At 36.2% G+C, this 18,698-nt stretch overlaps 1 protein-coding gene across 1 annotated transcript in view; it reads right to left on the reverse strand.

Annotated features, from left to right (window-relative positions):
• AdamTS-A (ADAM metallopeptidase with thrombospondin type 1 motif A) overlaps window positions 1-18,698 on the reverse strand; it is a 646,314-nt gene that overhangs the window by 226,670 nt on the left and 400,946 nt on the right. Inside the window, exons 19-20 of the mRNA XM_089091831.1 lie at window positions 8,831-9,001; window positions 2,749-2,892 (exon numbers count right to left, since the gene is read on the reverse strand). Coding sequence (XP_088947957.1) covers window positions 2,749-2,892; window positions 8,831-9,001 — 315 coding nt within the window. The remainder of the gene's footprint in view (window positions 1-2,748; window positions 2,893-8,830; window positions 9,002-18,698) is intronic.

Raw genomic sequence — 18,698 nt, forward strand, 5'->3', positions numbered from 1 at the left:
TGTTCAGTTACAACTTTAACATTTAGTGGTCAACATATTGCGAATTTAGACTGGGACCATTGCAAAGTAAGTTTTTTTCATTTTTTTCCAAGAAAGCTCCCTTTCCTCAATCCATCAAATAGGCGAATGTAAATCCTATATTCAGTTTTGCAATGATATTTTCTTTGAAGAACTTATTTTTTCTGATGTGTATTCATCAGGCTGTGATTTCATTTCGATATTAATGAAAACAAGCTCCCTTTCATAAGAAAGGTTCCTTTTCCACAATCCATCAAATATGTGAATATAATATCTATATTTAGTTTTGCAATGAAATTTTATTTTCAGAATTAACTGTTTCTGATGTATTTTAATCAAGTTGTTGATAATTTTGTAAAATTTTGTTGATATTAACTACCAATAAGGGAGGCAGGTGACACGAGAAACTGTTATCTAGATCTAAACAGAAATATGAGCTTTATCTCTTTTTTATATTAGACAATAATTGATAACGAACTGTAAGTATGGAGCAAATCGGGTTAATTATGACCAAAACTTACAAAATTAGTTTTGAAAACAATATATACACTTTAGAACTGTATTTTTATGGTAAATCAAAGCAAATGAAATTCATTAATTTTGAATTTTTAAAATGGATTCAAAAAGCCCGTAACAACAAACTGTGAGTAAAAGGCAATCCTTATCAATTGAAACCTCGGAAAAGCTTGTCTATCGTGTTAAACAAACGCTTCTTCATAATCTATGCAGCTAAGGACCAAAGGGTCGGGGCATCGTTTGAGGGGGGTGAGGCAGTTGCCCCCCAACCCAATAATGTGGAGAAAAATTATTATATACTCCATGCCCCATGACTATCCAGAAATGCCCCCCCCCCCAATAAAAATGCTGAACATTCGCCCATGCTAAAGGGGTCTGATGACTCAGGCACTTTTCAATTATTAATCTAAGAGTGAAAATTTGGTCGGCGCATCTTCCTCTTCCTATGACCACACTGTTCTTTTCTTAAAACTTTATCTACAGCTTCTCTAAAGCTAGAAAATACAACCATACTAAATAATTTACTTCCAATAGAAACCAAGCTAATGCCTCTAATTACCACACTCTCTTTTATCATCTTTCTTATAAAGGGGTTTAATTAAGTTTCCCAAGATCACTAGGTACTTCCTTTTTTAAAATCATATTCATAATTTTCATTAATTTATCTTTAAATTCACAACTATGATATTTAAAAACTCATTTACCACACTATCAGTACCTGGGGTCTTATTATTTTTAAATCCTTTCAATCGCAAACTAATTCTTCCTTCACTTCCAAAGCACCCCAAAATTTGTCATGTTTCTACACTATCTGAAGCTCTTCCATGTATCATCTGCTACTTCACAATCTATTTTCCAAAAATTATTCCATCATCTTCTACAATGTCCAATTTTAGACTATCCCAAATTCTCATCCTGGAGTCTGTCAGCATCATAAATTCCAGGAAGGTAGTTGCCCTTCTTAAATTTCAGCTTCAGATTAACTCTAGAGTCTAAACACTAATAGATGGTGATCTTTACTTTTAAATCAATAACAGCACTTCTATAAACTCTGGTATCAAGATTATTACCAAAAATACTAAAGAATATTAAAATATTACTAGAAAAATATAATTTAGCTTTCTTGACCTTTTTTACACTATAGAGCAATAAAAAGAAGTCGAACAAAATTGTATGCAGCCTCCTGTTCGATACATGGTTGTTCAAACAAGTACCTGAGACTATCCTTAGACCACTCTTGTGGAAAACAGTTATTATCAGATATTCATCTTGAAATGAAAGTAACGATGTTGAAAAAATGGATTGTGGATATATTACCATTTACGAATTTGCCCCAGACCAACAATCGAGGTTTACAGATAATGATATAACTTGAAAATTGAGTCCTCATTAAGTTCGATCTGTAAATTTTTGAAACTTATCTTATATCTAAGGTATTTGTGTTGTGTACTATTTTTATAGCCTGCGACATAAGCTTGCCACAATAGTTAAAGCGGAGAAGCAGAGAGAGTCCAAACAATTTTATTACCAACGTTTTATTGGTCAAAATATATGTTTTGGTAAAATTCGGTTTAATTACGGCAAAACCGATTAAAGCAAAATAGTACCAAAAGTAGTGAAATCGTGGCAGTTGGCACCATAATTTTCTTTGTCAAATTACCAAAAATCTCCCCTACTCAATATCAGCCCCTACTGGCACTATTGAGCACAAAGTCTGTTGACTAATTTTCTAGGAAATAAGTTCCAATTTCATGATCAGCATTTGTGAAATAGCAACATACTTAAACGGTAATTGGCTCCGGCAAATATGAATGACACATGAATTAATTATATGAATTCCAATGTACAACGAAATGATATATTGATATGCTTGGCCAAGTAAGGTACACACAGGTTTCTAAGCTTAACTACATAGCTACTTAACTACATAGCTACATACTAGGCCTATTTTTGGGGGGGGGGGGGGTAGTAACACAATTCCTATGGATTAGTGCAAGGCTATGGACTGTTTCTTAACTTATGAAGCAATCTTGTCCTCAAAGAATTTTTGCCTGTCCAAGAGCTTTTTAAAACTGGAGGATTTAGTGTTATGCAATTTTCACCGTTTCAACCATATTTTTAAAAAAAACTGATGGTTTTGAAAAGTGTTTAACAAAGCAAACTTGTGCATACTTTTTAATACCGACGAAGATATAAAGGAGCTAAAATTCTCACCAGTTGACAGGGGGCCAAATTGCATTCTCTTGATGCTGCCGGCTTTCTGTGATGTGAACATTTTGAGTCTGGCAGCACCCGCTTTTTCCTATCCACACAAAAGAGCTTTCTTGTTTCTTCCCCTTTTCCACAGGGTTTTGTACACTAAAAAGTAATTTATGAAAACATATCAGCATAAAAGTTAACTGTTATATTTCTCTAGGAATAGGCACGTAGAGATTTGTCCAGTTGCCACAACAACAACAAATATCTATTTTGTTTTAGATATAGGGAATCCAGAGTTTTGTTTTGAATCTGGATTATTGTCAGTTCTTTCAACAAAATTAGTATGGGGACATAGCAAATATGCTTCGATAAACTTTTTTTTAACGGCTTGAAACTTAAAACTAAGAGTTCCTAGTCAAGTGGATCCTAATGTACAAGAAAAATTTTAATCTGAGGCACGTGCTCCCTCAAGTTTGCTGTCCAGGAAAGGGCAAGAAATCTGATTTTCCGATTGGCTGGAAAGTTTCAAAGATCGTTACATGGGCTTAGATGACTGCACTGTTTTGAAGTAGACATTGTGTTTTACTACAATTAGCCATGTCCTGATGCAACCTACTGCAAAATACTTGATAACTTCAATTCAAAATCAACGGACGCAAAGGAATCAAGGGAAAGTGGAAATATACCAGAAATCTTATGATCCCTGATAAACAGCAGCAAGTCTCCAGGTAAGAGGAAACCAACAAATAAAATTGTTTGGGGACATAGGGCCCAAAAAGGGCAAAAAATTTGTTTTTCTGATCAGCTCAAAACTTAAATTTGTATGTCCTCAGGACAAGAGCATCCCAATGTGAGTTGTCAAATCTGTTTGAATAAAAATGTCCCACTTATTCATTTTCAATTTACTGTGAAAACAACATCAACAAATTGTTGCCCAAATATACTACTAATTCGTCATTTTGACTGAATATTCAAACTTGACCTCAATTTTAAATCTTGACCTAAATTTACGCTTTTTTTTCACATGTCAATTAATGCCAACATTGTTACGGTAACCCTTCTCCAATATTTGCACTTGGTAACGTTGACAAAAAACACTAACGTAATGCTACTGGACTAATGGAGGTAAGAAAAGACCCTTGAATGTGCATTAACTAAAAAAAAACAAGTTTTTTTTATAACTGAAAGTAAGAACCGACATTAAAACGAACTGAAATTATTCCGTATATGAAAGGGGCTGTCCCCTCCTCAACGCCTCACTCTTTACGCTAAAGTTTTTCATTGTTTTAAAAAATAAAGTTGTGAGATAAAGTCAAACTCTAGCGTAAAGAGTGGGGTTTTGAGCAAGGGATCACTCCTTTCGCTAATAGAATAATTTCTGTTCGTTTTAAGTTATAATGTCGCTCCATACTTTCAGTTAAAAAACCTTTTCTTTTCTAGTCAGTTTCTGAACGTTTATATTGTATTGCAGTTTTGAATTTGGCTCTCAGTACATGAATAATTAAAACGAAATTTGCATATTAATTTTACCTTTTTTTGGCTAATTGGCTTTCCCGTAACTTAGGAATAAACTTACGTAACGAATTTCTATATTTGTATGTTTTTATTACGTATATTAGGGGGTTCGATTCCTAGTCAATACCTTGCTCTTTATGCTAAAGTTCGAATTTTGTTCGAATCAAAACCCCAGAATCACAAAGGCCGTTTAATTAGAATAGATAACTGTAAAAAAAAAAAAACTTTAGCGTAAAGAGCGAGGTACTGACTAGGGGGCGAACCCCCTTCTATACGTGATAATTTCTGTTCGTTTTAAGTTTTAATGTTGCTTCTTACTTTCAGTTGAAAAAAACTTGTTTTTTTTATTTAATTTCTAATCGATTTTTAAATAATGCTGGGAAATCTGGTGCCCCCTTCATAAAAACGTCCCTTCCCCCAAGGAAATATCCTCTATGGAAAGATCCTCCCCCGTAACCCCTACTCTGAGCCCGACCCCCCCACTAGAAAAAAATTCCTCCTGAAAACGCCTGTATACTTCCCAATAACCAATACTATATGCAAACAATGGGCTAAGTTTATAACTTGCAGCCCTTCCCCCGGGAACAGTGGGGGATAAAGTCATCCTCAAAGACATATTAATTAGATTTTCGACTATGGTGAACAAAATGACTATCTCGAAATTTTGATTGGTTGACTTCGGGAATAAAATGAGCGTGGGAGGGGGCCAAGTTGCCCTCCAATTTTTTGGTCACTTAAAAAGGGCACTAGAACTTTTAATATCAGTTCGAATGAGCCCTCTCACGATATTATAGGACTACTGGATCGGTACAATCACCCCTGGAAAAAAAAAACAAAAAACAAACAAACAAACAAATACACACGCATCAGTGATCTTTCTTCTGGCAAAAAATATAAAATTCCACATTTTTGCAGATAGGAGCTTGAAACCTCTGTAGGAGAGTTCTCTGATATGCTGAATCTGATGGTGTGATTTTCATTAAAGTTCTATGACTTTTAGCGGTTGTTTCCCCCTTCTTTCGAAAATAATGCAAATTTTCACAGGTGCGTAACTTTTGATGGGTAAGACTAAACTTGATGAAATTTATATATTTGAAATCAGCATAAAAATAGGATTCTTCTGATGTATCTATTGGTATCCAAATTCCGTTTTTTTATAGTTTCGGTTACTATTGAGCCGGGTCGCTCCTTACCTACAGTTCGTTACCCCGAAATGTTTGATAAAGAATGGATTAGATAGAAACAGAGGAATTACATTACAGAGCAAGTACATTAGAACTTGGATCTAGGTGAGTGCCGACAGCCTACTACTAAAGTTACCCATCAAAAGCTACGAGCCTGAGAAAATTTGCCTGATTTTCAAAGGAGGTGGAAAACTCCCCAAAAATTAAGTGATCTTAATGTAGGCTAAATCATACATTCAGATTCAACATATGAGAGAACCCTGCAGAGATTTCAATCTTCTACTTACAAATTGTTGAATTTTGCATTTTTTGCCAGAAGAAAGAAAACAGATATGTGTTCACTTATTTTTTGTTCTTTCCCAAGGAATGCTTGTATAGAACCAATGGCCCTGAAAGATCGCAAGAGGGTTTATTCGAATGCAAATTAAAAGTTTTAGTGTACTTTTTAAGCGATCAAAAAGATTGGAGGACAATTAGCCTCCTCAAACATCAGTGTTTTCCCCAAAGAAATCCGATCAGATGTTTGAAATAGTCATTTGATGCAGCATAGCTGAAAGGTCTAATAAGTATGCCTCTGGGGATGACATGTCCTTCCAAAGTTCCTGAAAAAAGGGTTGTAAGATTTTGCAATTTGCCCATTGTTTACAAATCGCATTTGTTATCGAGAAATGTACGGAAATTTTTCGAGGGAGAATTTTTCAGGGCATATTTTACACGAGGGGGGGGGGGGTTACGCCTGGCATGCTTTGAGAAACGGTCAAAAATTAAATAAAAATAAATTGTTACTGAAAGTTGAATTTAAAACTTGAAACGAACATAAATTATTCCATATATGAAAAAGGCAACCCCATCTTTTACCCCTTAATCGTTACAATAAAGTTTTTAAGTGCTTTAAAAATGCTTCTTACTCCAATTAAACGACCCTTGTGTTTCAGGAGTCCTTCTGAAAAAATTAGGAAAAAGTCAAAGTTTAGTGGAAAGAGCGAGGGGTAGAGAAGGAGAAACGCCCCTCATTTACGGAGTAATTTCTGTTTATTTTGAATTTTAATATTGCTTCTTACTTTCAGTTGAAAAACTTTTTTTTTCAATTAATAGAGATAAGAAGGGTCATTGGAAAAAGGTCTATACATAAGGGGTAACAAGTTTCTGTGCGTGTGTTTGCAGTTTGCGGTGTGTGTGCGTGTATGTGTGTGTATATGCACGTGTGTGTGCATGTACTTGTGCGTTTGCGTGCACACGTCTATGCTTGTGCGTGCGTGTGTGTGTGTGTGTTCCATGACGAATGTCTGGCAACTGAATTTGGTTTAGGAGACTCCCGTTCGGTCTTAACTGTATTATGTAGAAAACTTTATCCAGTGTGTTTGTGTGTCTATGTCAATGTGTCCTATGACAAATGTCTAGCAACAGAATTTCGGTCAGGGGACTACCGTTTGGTCTAATCTTTTATCAAGTGGAAGTTTGTTTGGTTGAGTCTTTCAGAGTGTATGTGCGTGTGCTTATGTGCATTAGTGTGTGTGCGTTCAATGGCGAATGTCTGACAACTGAATATTGGTCAGGAGACTCCCTAGTAATCTATACTTTATCAGGTGGAAAACTTTATCCGGTGTATTTGTGTGTGTGTGTCAGCGTGTATGTCCGAAAAAGAATGTCTGGCAACTGAATTTCGGTAAGGAGAGTTCCGTGTGTTCTAAATTTATTAGGCGGAAATTCGTTTGTTTGAGTCTTTCATGGTGTGTGTGTGCTTGTGTTATTGTGTTTGTGCGTGTGTGTCTGTATGTGTGTGTGCATGCATGTATTTGTGTGCGTGTGTCTGTGTGTTTGTGTTTGAATGTGTATGCATGTGTGTTTATGTGTCTTTGTGTTTGCGAGTGTGTCCTATGGCAAATGTCTGTCAAATGTAAGCTGATTTTGGTCGCGAGACTCCAGTGTGGTCTAAACTTTATCGGGTAGAAATTTGCTTGGTTGAGTCTTTCATGGATAAGTTGTGTTTTTTGGGTCAAGTTTCATTATATCTGAACTTTACTTTTTACTTTGGCTGAATCTTACTTTTCCTGAATTTCACCGGGTCGATGTTTGTATGGGTTTAATTTTCCAGTCAGCTATATTTTTGGGTCGAGTTGGCACTAAACTGGGTCATATCATATTTAATTATTGATAGATATAGGGAAACTTTAACTTCCAAGTAGGTTCAAGCCCATTATAATAAAACCTGATAGCACTCGGTTTAATATTAACTTGGCCCAAAAATTGAACCTATTGGAAAATTCGGCTCAGCAAAGTCAAGTGACATTCGACCCAGAAAAAACCGCAACTAGGAAGAATGCAATCCACAAAACATTGACCTCCTCCCCAGAAAAGGTTCAACCCCTCAAAAAATTTAGCTGATTCAAACAAATACCAGTAAAGTTCAGCCCAATGAAATTTCAACTAAAGAGTGTCAAAAGCTAGGAAAAGCGTAAGTGGAGAAGAAAAAAAAGAGCCGTTTGAAGGGTTAAATTTATTTTAATGGGTTGAACTTTGCGTAGAATGAGTTTTGATAGGTTAAATTTTTAGTGGTTGAATCTCTCTGGGGCTGAATTTTTCATGGGTCGGATTTTACCTGAGTTGAGATTTTCAATGTTAAGTTGCGCTTGGAATTCATTTTTCTGGATTGAACTATGCCAAAGGTTTCGTTTTGTGTGTTGAATTAAATTGTACCCTGTTAAGCACTACTTGGCTTAGGTTTGATGTTGGCCCATTTTCAATGAAATTATTCTAATACCAAGATTTTACTAGCCCTAGCTTGAAAAAATCCGAATTTTTACAGTTCAATTAGTTCCCTTCAATTAGCGCTAGCTAAATATTGATGTTAGCGAAATCACTTTCCCATTGGTTTAATTTTGCTTTGTTTGGCTTTTGGAGTTTCGTTTAACAAGTGCACATTCTTTTGTACAGTGCACTACGGAGACTATTACTGATGTTTGGTTGACTTAACCGATGTCTTGGGAGCTTTAACTAGTCCTTGGAAAAATGATTTCAATAAAACGTATTTAAAAAAAGCACCTTATTCTGTACGGTCCTCGGAAAAGACATATTCTATGCAAATACAGCAAAAAAAAGAGTGGAAATAAAGCAAATAAATCAGTATTTTCAGGACCAGATTAATTACAATTTAAAGGACAATTTCAATCTTAAGAAATTAGACCTAATTCCTTTTTTTGTGTTACAAAAAACATTTGAAGCTCCAAAAGGGTTAGTTGCCTAGATCCAATACAATCTGGGTGTTAATTTAAAAGATCCCTACTTTCCCCCTTAAATCTCATTTTCGGAAACAAGAAATAAAAATAAAAGTACTAGAAAATCAGTATGAAACTATATGTCATTTGGTTTTGGACAGTATAGGGCTAAAAGGGTCCTACCTCACTCCAGTCATCGAAGTCCCACATAAAACAAGGACCTTCGTCGCAATGCCGCCTCAACAGTTTGGGGTCCAATTCAGTCACATTACAATAATCGAACTTAACAGGCAAATCATCCACATAACAACCGCTGCCACGCTCCTTGTAGCCAGGACCACAGGTAACAGAGCACTTGCAATTGAAATGCATTCAATCAAGCATGGATACAAGCAGTATCAAGGAACATCAGTAATTTAAAAGAGTGGAAACTGGAGCTAGTCTCTAAACAAGAAAAAATCACCACCATCTTGCATTTGGTGTTTTTTGTTATGATTTGAAAATTAGCAAATGTATTTTATGAGAAACGGAAATCAGGCACTTATTATTACAACTGTTTTTTAAATTACACTTATTGAATTAACAACTGAACTATAAATTATTAAACTGAATATTAAACTGAGCTTAATAAATATCAATAAAACGTCAATAAACACCAAACACTAGATGGTGATACTGCTTTTTCAACACTAGGACCAATTTCCACTATTATAAGGTACCAATATTCTTTGAGCAATACAAACAACACATTAACAGCCTAAGAACACAAAAGACGTAGCGTTTTAGCTAGATTTGACTCTTAAGATGACAAGCAAGCACTTCCAGTGTTTATGCCTGATGTTCCATTTTACCCTTTTCTTCTTTTCTCCTCTTTCCTTTTCCCAAAATTCAGCAGCAGTTGCTTTACTTTGTATATGCCTTAGGTATCAAACTAAGCTTAGTAAAAAAAAAGTCTTCTTTTCTTTCCTCTTCCCCTTTATTCTTTTTTATATCCTTTGGAAAGAGCAGTTTTTTGACATCGGTTTATACTATAGGGTTATTATGGCATATAAAGGCACAAAAGATAGTTTAAACATATCAATAGTAAAAAAAAACTTATAAAACATCATGAATCATGAGTAGGTTATTTTGTAAGGTAATAAAAAGGTAAAGAATACGGCATTAGACTTTACAGTCCCTACCGGCGGTGCTGATCTCCGTTTCTTGGCCCTTCAGCCAGGAAGTGCAATGAGGGGCTGGGAAGGCAACCATCCTGTGCTTCCACACGCCCTTCCTGTTCACCTTCCCAGATTTTTACAGGCATCCATTTAAAGATGGGTCGTCCCTGGTTGAACTTACAGAGTCACGCCACTGACCCCTGTCTCAAACCAAACAATTGGGTGCACTAGGATTCGATCCCTCGTCCTCTCGGACAAAAAGATGTTTAGAATAATTTTAGAAAAAAAATTTGTGAACTTTCGTAAGATGTCTTATTAAATAAAGCTAGGACTACATCGACGAATATAATTAACAAAGCTTTATGATTAATAAAAAGAAGAAAGGACTTATACAAGAGTGATCTGAGTTATAAATCATATGAAAGCAACAGAATGTAAAGAGAGTGGAAAAATCATTAAAATATGAACTAAGGAGGTTTGAAGTGGAGGCCATGGATAAAATTGCCGATGATGTGGAAGATGCAGCTAGACGGCATAATAGTAAAATATTGTACTGGCATGTTAAAAAACTGAGAGGGAGCAGTCAATCCGGACTTGTCCCAGTTAAAGATAGGAATGGGGTCGCAATTAGCGATAAGGAAAAAACTAAAGAGAGATGGGCCGAATATTTTTAGAACTTTCTTAACCGAGATAGAGTTGCAGGAAAAAATATAGAGGAAAATGAAAAAGTTTGTGATCCCTTGGATGTGAAGGAAGATTTGTTTTGTGGGGAGGAATTAGCAGCAGTACTAAAAGGGTTAAAGAATAATAAGTCTCCAGGTGCTGATTGGGTGTTAAATGAGTTTCTTAAATATGGTGGCTCTGAGGTTAGAAATAAGCTACTGAAGATTTTGAATATGATTTTTGAAAAAGGGGAAGTACCTAACGATTTTAGGAAAACCTTAATCAAGCCACTCTATAAGAAAGGCGATTAAAGAGAGTGTGGTAATTATTGAGGCATTAGTCTGGTCTCTGTAGGTAGTAAATTACTTAGTAATATGATACTTTTTAGACTGAGAGATACCGTAGACAAAGTTTTAAGAGAAGAGCAGTGTGGTTTTAGAAAAGGTAGAGGATGTGTCGACCTAATTTTCACTCTTAGGCTAATAATTGAGAAGTGCCTGGGTTTCAAGCACCTTTGGTCCTCAGTTTTATAGATTACGAGCAAGCGTTCGATTCTGTTGATAGAGGAGCTTTAGTAAAGGTTTTATCCTTGTAAGGTATACCAGACAAATACATTAAGGTGACTAGTGACATGTACGAGAATAAGACTGCTGCGGTTAAGGTAGGAAATGAGGTTGGCAGCTGGTTTTGTATTAAATCAGGTGTTAAGCAGGGTTGTGTTCTATCCCCCTTTATATGGATCATTTTGATGGACTTTGTTTTAAGGAGCACATGAAAGGCAATTGGGAAAACACGGAGTTGAATGGGGAAGAAAAACTGTCCTGGACTTGAATTTATGCTGATGATTTAAGCATCCTAGATGAAAGTGTGAGCAAAATGAATGAAGTTTTAGAGGTTTTGAGAGTTCAGGGTGCAAGAATAGGTTTGAAAATTAATGTTAAGAAGACTAAGTCACTAAGGCTAGGAATAAGTGAAGATGAAAAGGTGACGTTGGGTAATGAAAATATTGACCAGGTGGGCAGCTTCACTTACTTGGTAGTATTATTAGTAAAGATGGTGGGAGCAGTGAAGATGTTAAAAGTAGAATAGCCAAGGCTCAGGGTGTTTTTCCACAGTTAAAAAAAGTCTGGAAGAATAGGAAGATGAGTCTGCAAACCAAGATTAGATTATTACAAGCTTCAGTGATGACAGTGGTCAAACATGACTCTGAAACATGGACGCTCCGAAAAGCGGATGAAGATTTGCTAGATGTTTTCCAGAGAAATTGCTTAAGGATTGTTCTGGGTACCCGGCTGACTGACCGTATTTTAAACAATAGGCTATGCAAAATATGTGGTTCAATACCGCTATCTAGGGCTATAATGAAAGAAAGGTTGAGGTGGTTAGGTCACGTTGTGCCGATGAAGTATGACAGATTTCCAAAGATTGTCCATTCCGGTCAACCATCTAGGGATAAATGCAAAGCAGGTCGTCCCCGTCTGGGGTGGAAGGACGTCATAAAGAAAGATTTAAAGGAAATGGGAGTTTCGTGGGCGGGTGCAAAAAGGGAGGCTTTGAATAGATTGGGGTGGAGGAGGATGGTGCGTGGCTGTGTTGGCCTCAGGCGGCTTGGTGCTGCGGTGAGTTGTTAGTAGTAATAGTAGTATTGATAACACCTTTAGTTTTTCGTGGTATTTATCTCGTTAAATTTGTGCCTATGCCTACTCGTATAAGCTATGTTTTGAAACTATATACATACTATTCTATGATACAATGGATACATATTGGCATTTTTGTTACATTTATTTAAAACAATCTCCACAAAATAGTTTTTCAAAGAAAAGTAAAGAGCTACATTAGACCAAAGACAAGCAGAAATAAATTTAGATAATTTTTCAAGCGTAAAACTACCACAACTCACTATAAAAAAAAGTAAATCAAACCCCAAACAAACAGAAATTACAGTAAATATTCAAGTCAAACTGATAACGAGCAGAAACTACCACAAAGAGGGATAGGGCTGACGCCCCCTGTGACTTATAAAGACCAAAACGTAATTTGCACTTAACTACTATTACTACTACTGCTACTACTATTACTACTACTACTGTTACTACTACTAATACAAATACTGATGTGATTAATACTGCTACTACTGCTCCTACTACTGCTCCTACTACTACTACTGCTAATCCTACAACTACTACTAGTATTACAACTACTTCTTGTACTACTGCTGCTACTACTACTACTCCACGTTTGACTAAAACTACTAGTACTAGAACTATTACTACTACTGCTGCTACTACTAGTACTACAACTACGACTAAAGCTCCTACTACTACTGCTACTATTACTGCTACTACTGCTACACCTACTACTGCTATCACTAAAACGACTACTGCGAGTCGTACACGCTATTGTTCGGAGTTGCAATTAATCACAGTTGCAAATATTCGCAGTTGTAGGTAGTCACAAACAAAAGTATTCATAGCCTTAAATAGTTGCAATAGGGGTAGTAGTACTAGTAGCATAAGAAGTACTTGTAGTAGCAATGGTTTTTTCAGTAGAAGTAGCAGTAGCATTTGTATTAGCCATGAAAGGTCCAACTGAATGCCCTCAGCTGTTCCTCAGATATTGCTGATACGCCCTTTTGACAGCCTGAATGTTTTTAGTACGTTTTGATTTTTTTCAATGTAAACCTCGATATCCCCTGAAATTTTCCCATTAATGTCCTTAGCCATTCAAGATACATTGTAGATACTCCCTTTCAACATCCACATTTAGTTAAAAATGCCCCTCAACATGCCCTGAAAGTTTCAACTTTATAGCTTTACCCGTTCCTAATATATGACAAATACGCCATCATGACAAACTTTGATGACTTCTTCAACATCATCCATACAACGTGTTTTAGATACACAGTAGAATACACATAGTACTTTACGATTTAGTTTAGCACCTTCCTTAAAAATTCCAGAACAGTAAAACCCAACACCCTGTTTTATTCCTAACATCTTTACCATTTCGACAACCTAGATGCACCTAAGATAGTAGTAGCGCTGAAAGTTTCAACTTAATATCCTCAATTGTTCTTTAGATATTGCTCATCCGTCCTTTGACAATAAGCATGCACATAGTGTTTTTTAGTCTAGTTTTATAGCAACATAAACTTTTCGTGGAGGTTTCTACTTTATACCACATGCCAGTCCTAGGATATCCACCCTAGGCCATTTAAACAACCTGGATGCACTTAAACTATATAATGTTAGCAGCTCTACGAATAAAAGTATTCGCAAAAGTGGTAATAACATTAGTAGCCCTGAAAGCTATATCAGTAATATTAGTTATGCATAAGTAATATTAGTAGTACCCTAAGGCGCTGCTGGGATATTGTTTATACACTACTCACATAACCCACATATACATAGTGTGTTTTAATTTAGTTTAGAATCCCCCTTAAAGTTCCCTGAAAGCTTCAATTTAATACTCAAAACCATTCCTGAAAAATTGCTGACACAACCTTATGACGACCTGCATGCAATTAATGTGCTCTGATTTCGTTCAACACCACACTTACCATTTACTGTAACGTTTACCTTAATACCCTTAGCATTCGTAATGGTAGCAGTCATATTAGCTGTAGTAGTAGGAGCAGCAGTGGGAGTAGTAGCAGTGATAGCAGTAGGCTAGTAGTAATAGTAGTAGCAGTAGCAGTGGTGGTATTCACATAGTAACTTTTTGGTTAGTTAAACATACCTTCGACATGCCCTGATAGTTTCAACTTAATATCCTAGGCCGTTTCTGAAATACTGCTGATACGCCCTTTTGATAACCTCTATGCACATAATGTGCTTTAATTTAGTCTAACATTCCCCTCAAGAGCCCCTGAAAGTTTCACCTCCGCACCAGTTGCCTTAGTAACAGAAGCACTATTAGCAGTAGCAGAAGTAATACCTTTAGTCTTAGCAATAAACAACAAAAGTACGAAGAACAATAGAGAAATCTTTTTGCAAGACAGTGGAGATAATTTGAATGAATATTTCGGCCCTATGTCCAAGGGCCGTCCTCAGCAAGACAAAAATATATAAAAGAATAAAGACTCACAACACCATGCGTCCATTAAAACCAAAAATTAAAAATTTTTCAAAGCCGAAATATTCATTCAAATTATCTCCACTGTCTTGCAAAAAGATTTCCCTATTGTTCTTCGTGCTTTTATTGTTTGTTATGGAAAGGCAGTGTGGTCTTCGTCGCTATTTTAGTCTTAGCAATAGTAGTTGTAGTACTAGTAGTAGTAGCAATATTAGTAGTAGCAACAGAAGCAATAGAAGAAGCAGTAGTAGCATACATATAGTACCTTTTGGTTCGATCAACATCCCCCTTAATATATACTGAAAGCTTTAGCTTAAAACTCTAAGTTATTCCTGAGATATAGGTATTCCGCCTTTTTGATAACCTGCATGCGCATAGATTGTTTCAATTTGGTTAGATATCCCTCTCTAACTTTCCTTGAAGTTTAATCTAATACCCATAGCTTCATTAGTAGTAGTCGAAGCAACACTAGTAGTATTAGTACCAGTTGCAGCAGTAGTGGTATTACCAGTTGTAGCAGCAATAGTAGTATTTGCGCATAGTGCCTTGTGGTTAGTTCAACATTCCCCTTAACATACCCTAAATGTTTCAACTGGGTCTCCTAAGTCGTTTCTGGGATATTTCTGATACATCCTTTTGACAACCTGCATGCATATAGTAAGTTTTTATTTATTCCAACCTCTCTCTTAATATTTCAAGAACATTTCATCTTAATACCCTTAGTAGAAGTAGTAAGCTAGCAATAGAAAAAATAGTAGTAGCATACGCATAGGGCCTTTTGGTTAGTTCAGCATCCCTTTCAATATGTCGTGAAAGTTTCACCTTAATACTTTAAGCCATTTCTGAGATATTGCTGATAAACCGTTTTGGCATTATGTATGCATATATTGTGTTCTGATTTAGTTAAAACTCCCGCTAATCATTCCCCGAAAGTTGCAACTTAATAGTCGAAGCTGTTTCTTAGATATTGCTGATACACCCTTATGATAAACTGCATGCTCTTAGTGTGTTTTGATTGAATTCATCATCCCCCTCAACATTTCCGGAGGATTTCTCCTTAATACAGTTAGCCTTACTAGTAGTAGCAGTAGAAGTAATAGTAGTAGCAATAGTAAATATTCCCCAAAGGCTTCACCTTAATACCCTTAGCCTCAGTAGTATCAGTAGTCAGAGTACTAGTAATAGTATTAGTAGCAGTAGTAGTAGCGGTACGACCATAGCGGTTTGGGTGTTTTCATTATCCCCCTCAACATGCCCTGAAAGTTTAAACTTTACACACTAAGCAGTTCCTGCGACATTGCTGATGCGTCCTTTTGATGATTTGCATTCACACAATTTATTTGATTTAGTCCAACATACCCCTAAACATTCCTGAAAGTTTCACCTTAATACCCTTAGCCTCAGTAGTAGTATGAGTCTTAGCAGTCTAATAATAGTAGTAGAGATGGTAGTAGTAGTTGTTATAGTAGTAGTACTAGCAGTAGAACCCCTGATAGTGCCTTTTTATTAGTTCAATGCCCCCCCCCCCTCACAACCTGCCCTGAAAGTGTCAACTTAATGCTCTAAGCTGTTGCTTCGATATTGCTGATATATCCTTTTAAAAACGTGCATGTACATACTTGGCCCTGATTTAATTTAGCGTCCCCTTTGACATTTCAAAAAGATTCACTTTAAATACCCTTACCCTTAATAGAAATGGTAAAATAAAAGTAGAAATAGTAGTAAAGCATGTACATAGTGCCTTTCGGTTAGTTCAACATCCCCCTCAACGCTCAACATACCCCTAAAAACTCTGAAAGTTTCATCTTAATACCATTAGCCTTAGTAGTAGCAGTAATCGTTGAACCAATAGTAGTAGTAGTAAGTATATAGTGCCTCTTTGTTAGTTACACATCCCCTGAACTTATCCTGAAAGTTTCAACTTAATGATTTAAACCGTTCCTGAGAAATTTGCTGATACATCTTTTTGACAACATACATGCACATAGCGTGTTTTGATTTAATTCAACATCACTGTAAACATTTCCAGAAGGTTTCATTTTAATAGCCTTAACGTTAGTAGTAGTAGTAGCCGTAGCTGTAATCATAGCATTGGTAGCAGCAGTAGCAGCAGTGTGCACCTTTTGTTTTTTTCAACATCTCCCTCAATGTACACTGAAGTTTCAAGTCAATGCACAAAGTAGTCTCTTGGACATTACTGATGCGTTGTTCTTATAACCTGCATGCACAATATGTGTTTTGATTTAGTTCAACATCCCCTCAATGTTCCGTAAACACCCCCCCCCCCCAAATGGCATGTAAGTATCAAATTAATATTCTAAGCTGTTCCAGAGACATCTCTCATAAATCCTTTAGACAACCTCCGTGCACATAGTGTGTTTCGATTTAGTTCAACCTCCCCCTCACCATTCCCTGAAATTTTCACCTTTATATACTTAGCCTTAGTAGTTGCAGTAGTCGTAGTAACAGCAGCAGTAGTAGTAGTAGTAGTAGTAATAGGCACATATTGCCTTTTGGTCAGTGGAACATCCCCCCCATCATGCCATGAAAGTTTCAACTTGATACCATAGGCTGTTCCTAAAATATTGCTGATACGCACTTTTGACAACCTGTATGCACATAGTGTGTTTTGATTTAGTCCAACGTGCCCTGAAATTTTGCTTCAATACCATTGGATTTTACAGTAGAAGTAGTAGTTATAATAGTGGTAACAGTAAGAGTAGTATTAAAAGCATTTGTAGTAGTAGGAGTAGCAGTAACAACATGCACATATTGCCTTTTGATCAATTGATCATCCTTTCATCATTCCCTGAAATTTCCAACTTAGTACCCTAACCCACTTCCGAGCTGCGTATTTTTGACAACCTGAATGCACATAGCGTCTTTTGATTAATTCAGTACTTCACTCAGCATTCCTTATTAGCTTTTCTCAAATACAGGCTTATACTTTTTGGGCACCAAGGGTCAGCCATACTAATTTTTCCCAATAACAATTTCTTTATATTTTTTTCTTTATTTCGAATCACACAACTTAATACCCTTGCCCCAAGTACTTTGCAAGGGGGAGGAGTAAGGTTGTCATCTCCTGAGGCATAGCTATTAGAACTTTCAACTATGCTGAACAAAATGACAATCTTAAAATATTTACTGCAAGTCTTTGAGAGAACAAAGAGTGTGGTGGGTTGCCTGCCCTTCAATCAGTTTTGACTTTTAAAAAGGTACTAGAACCATTAAGTCTCAATCAAATCAGTCGTCTCCGAAATTCCATACAAAGGGTCTTGGTGAAAAAAAAAATAACGTATAGAGCCCACTTCGCTCTTTATTAGTCAGTGTTATTGCGCTTCCTATGATTCTTCTGAGATAAAATAGCTAGCCACCAAAGAAGAGAACCCCACAAAAACGATGCTATGTTCTAGTTTCTGTTTTAGTCACGTAGACACTTTTATTATATTTTCATAGCTATTGGAACCTAGTAATACCTATTTTCTGGGTTAAATCCGCATTGTAATCAACATAGTCACGTAGACACTTTTATTATATTTTCATAGCTATTGGAACCTAGTAATACCTATTTTCCGGGTTAAATCTGCATTGTAATCAACATCTATGGTTATTTCAGAACCTGGGCTTGTCCCAAAGAATTGAAGTTCACAATACCAATACTATATTCTAGTCTAGTCCCTTAATACACTTTCCTAGGGACTTTATTTAGCTAAAAATCTATACAAAGTCGGTACTTCTGCACTTCATCAATATGCCTGATTTCATCACGCAAGTAGGAGAGGAAAGTGAAATATTACATTGAGACACATTTTTTCAATATCCTGCAGAACTGTAGAACAAAAATCTTATTTATTTGAAAAATCAATTGATCTTCGGAATCAGTACAAAAAAAAATGCCTAACAAAAGCAAAAAGCCATTGATCATAACTAGCAGGATCGACAGAACAAGCACAGAGAAACAGAGGCATTACTTTTAATAGATGCGGTGACACAAAACTTTTTGCTCATTTTACCGGTTTTCGCACAAAAGAACAAAACATGTTTTAAAACGCCACGGTTATTTATCTTTCCAGAATCCAAAGTCCCCACTAAGCATTATTTACCCTCGTTTTAAAAAGACAGAGCTGTTTTTTCTCCAGAAATAAGGGATAATG

This window comes from Artemia sp. Qi Xiang Cuo, chromosome 1 (genome assembly GCF_049724085.1).
Source record: "Artemia sp. Qi Xiang Cuo chromosome 1, ASM4972408v1, whole genome shotgun sequence".
Taxonomy (NCBI): domain Eukaryota; kingdom Metazoa; phylum Arthropoda; class Branchiopoda; order Anostraca; family Artemiidae; genus Artemia; species Artemia sp. Qi Xiang Cuo.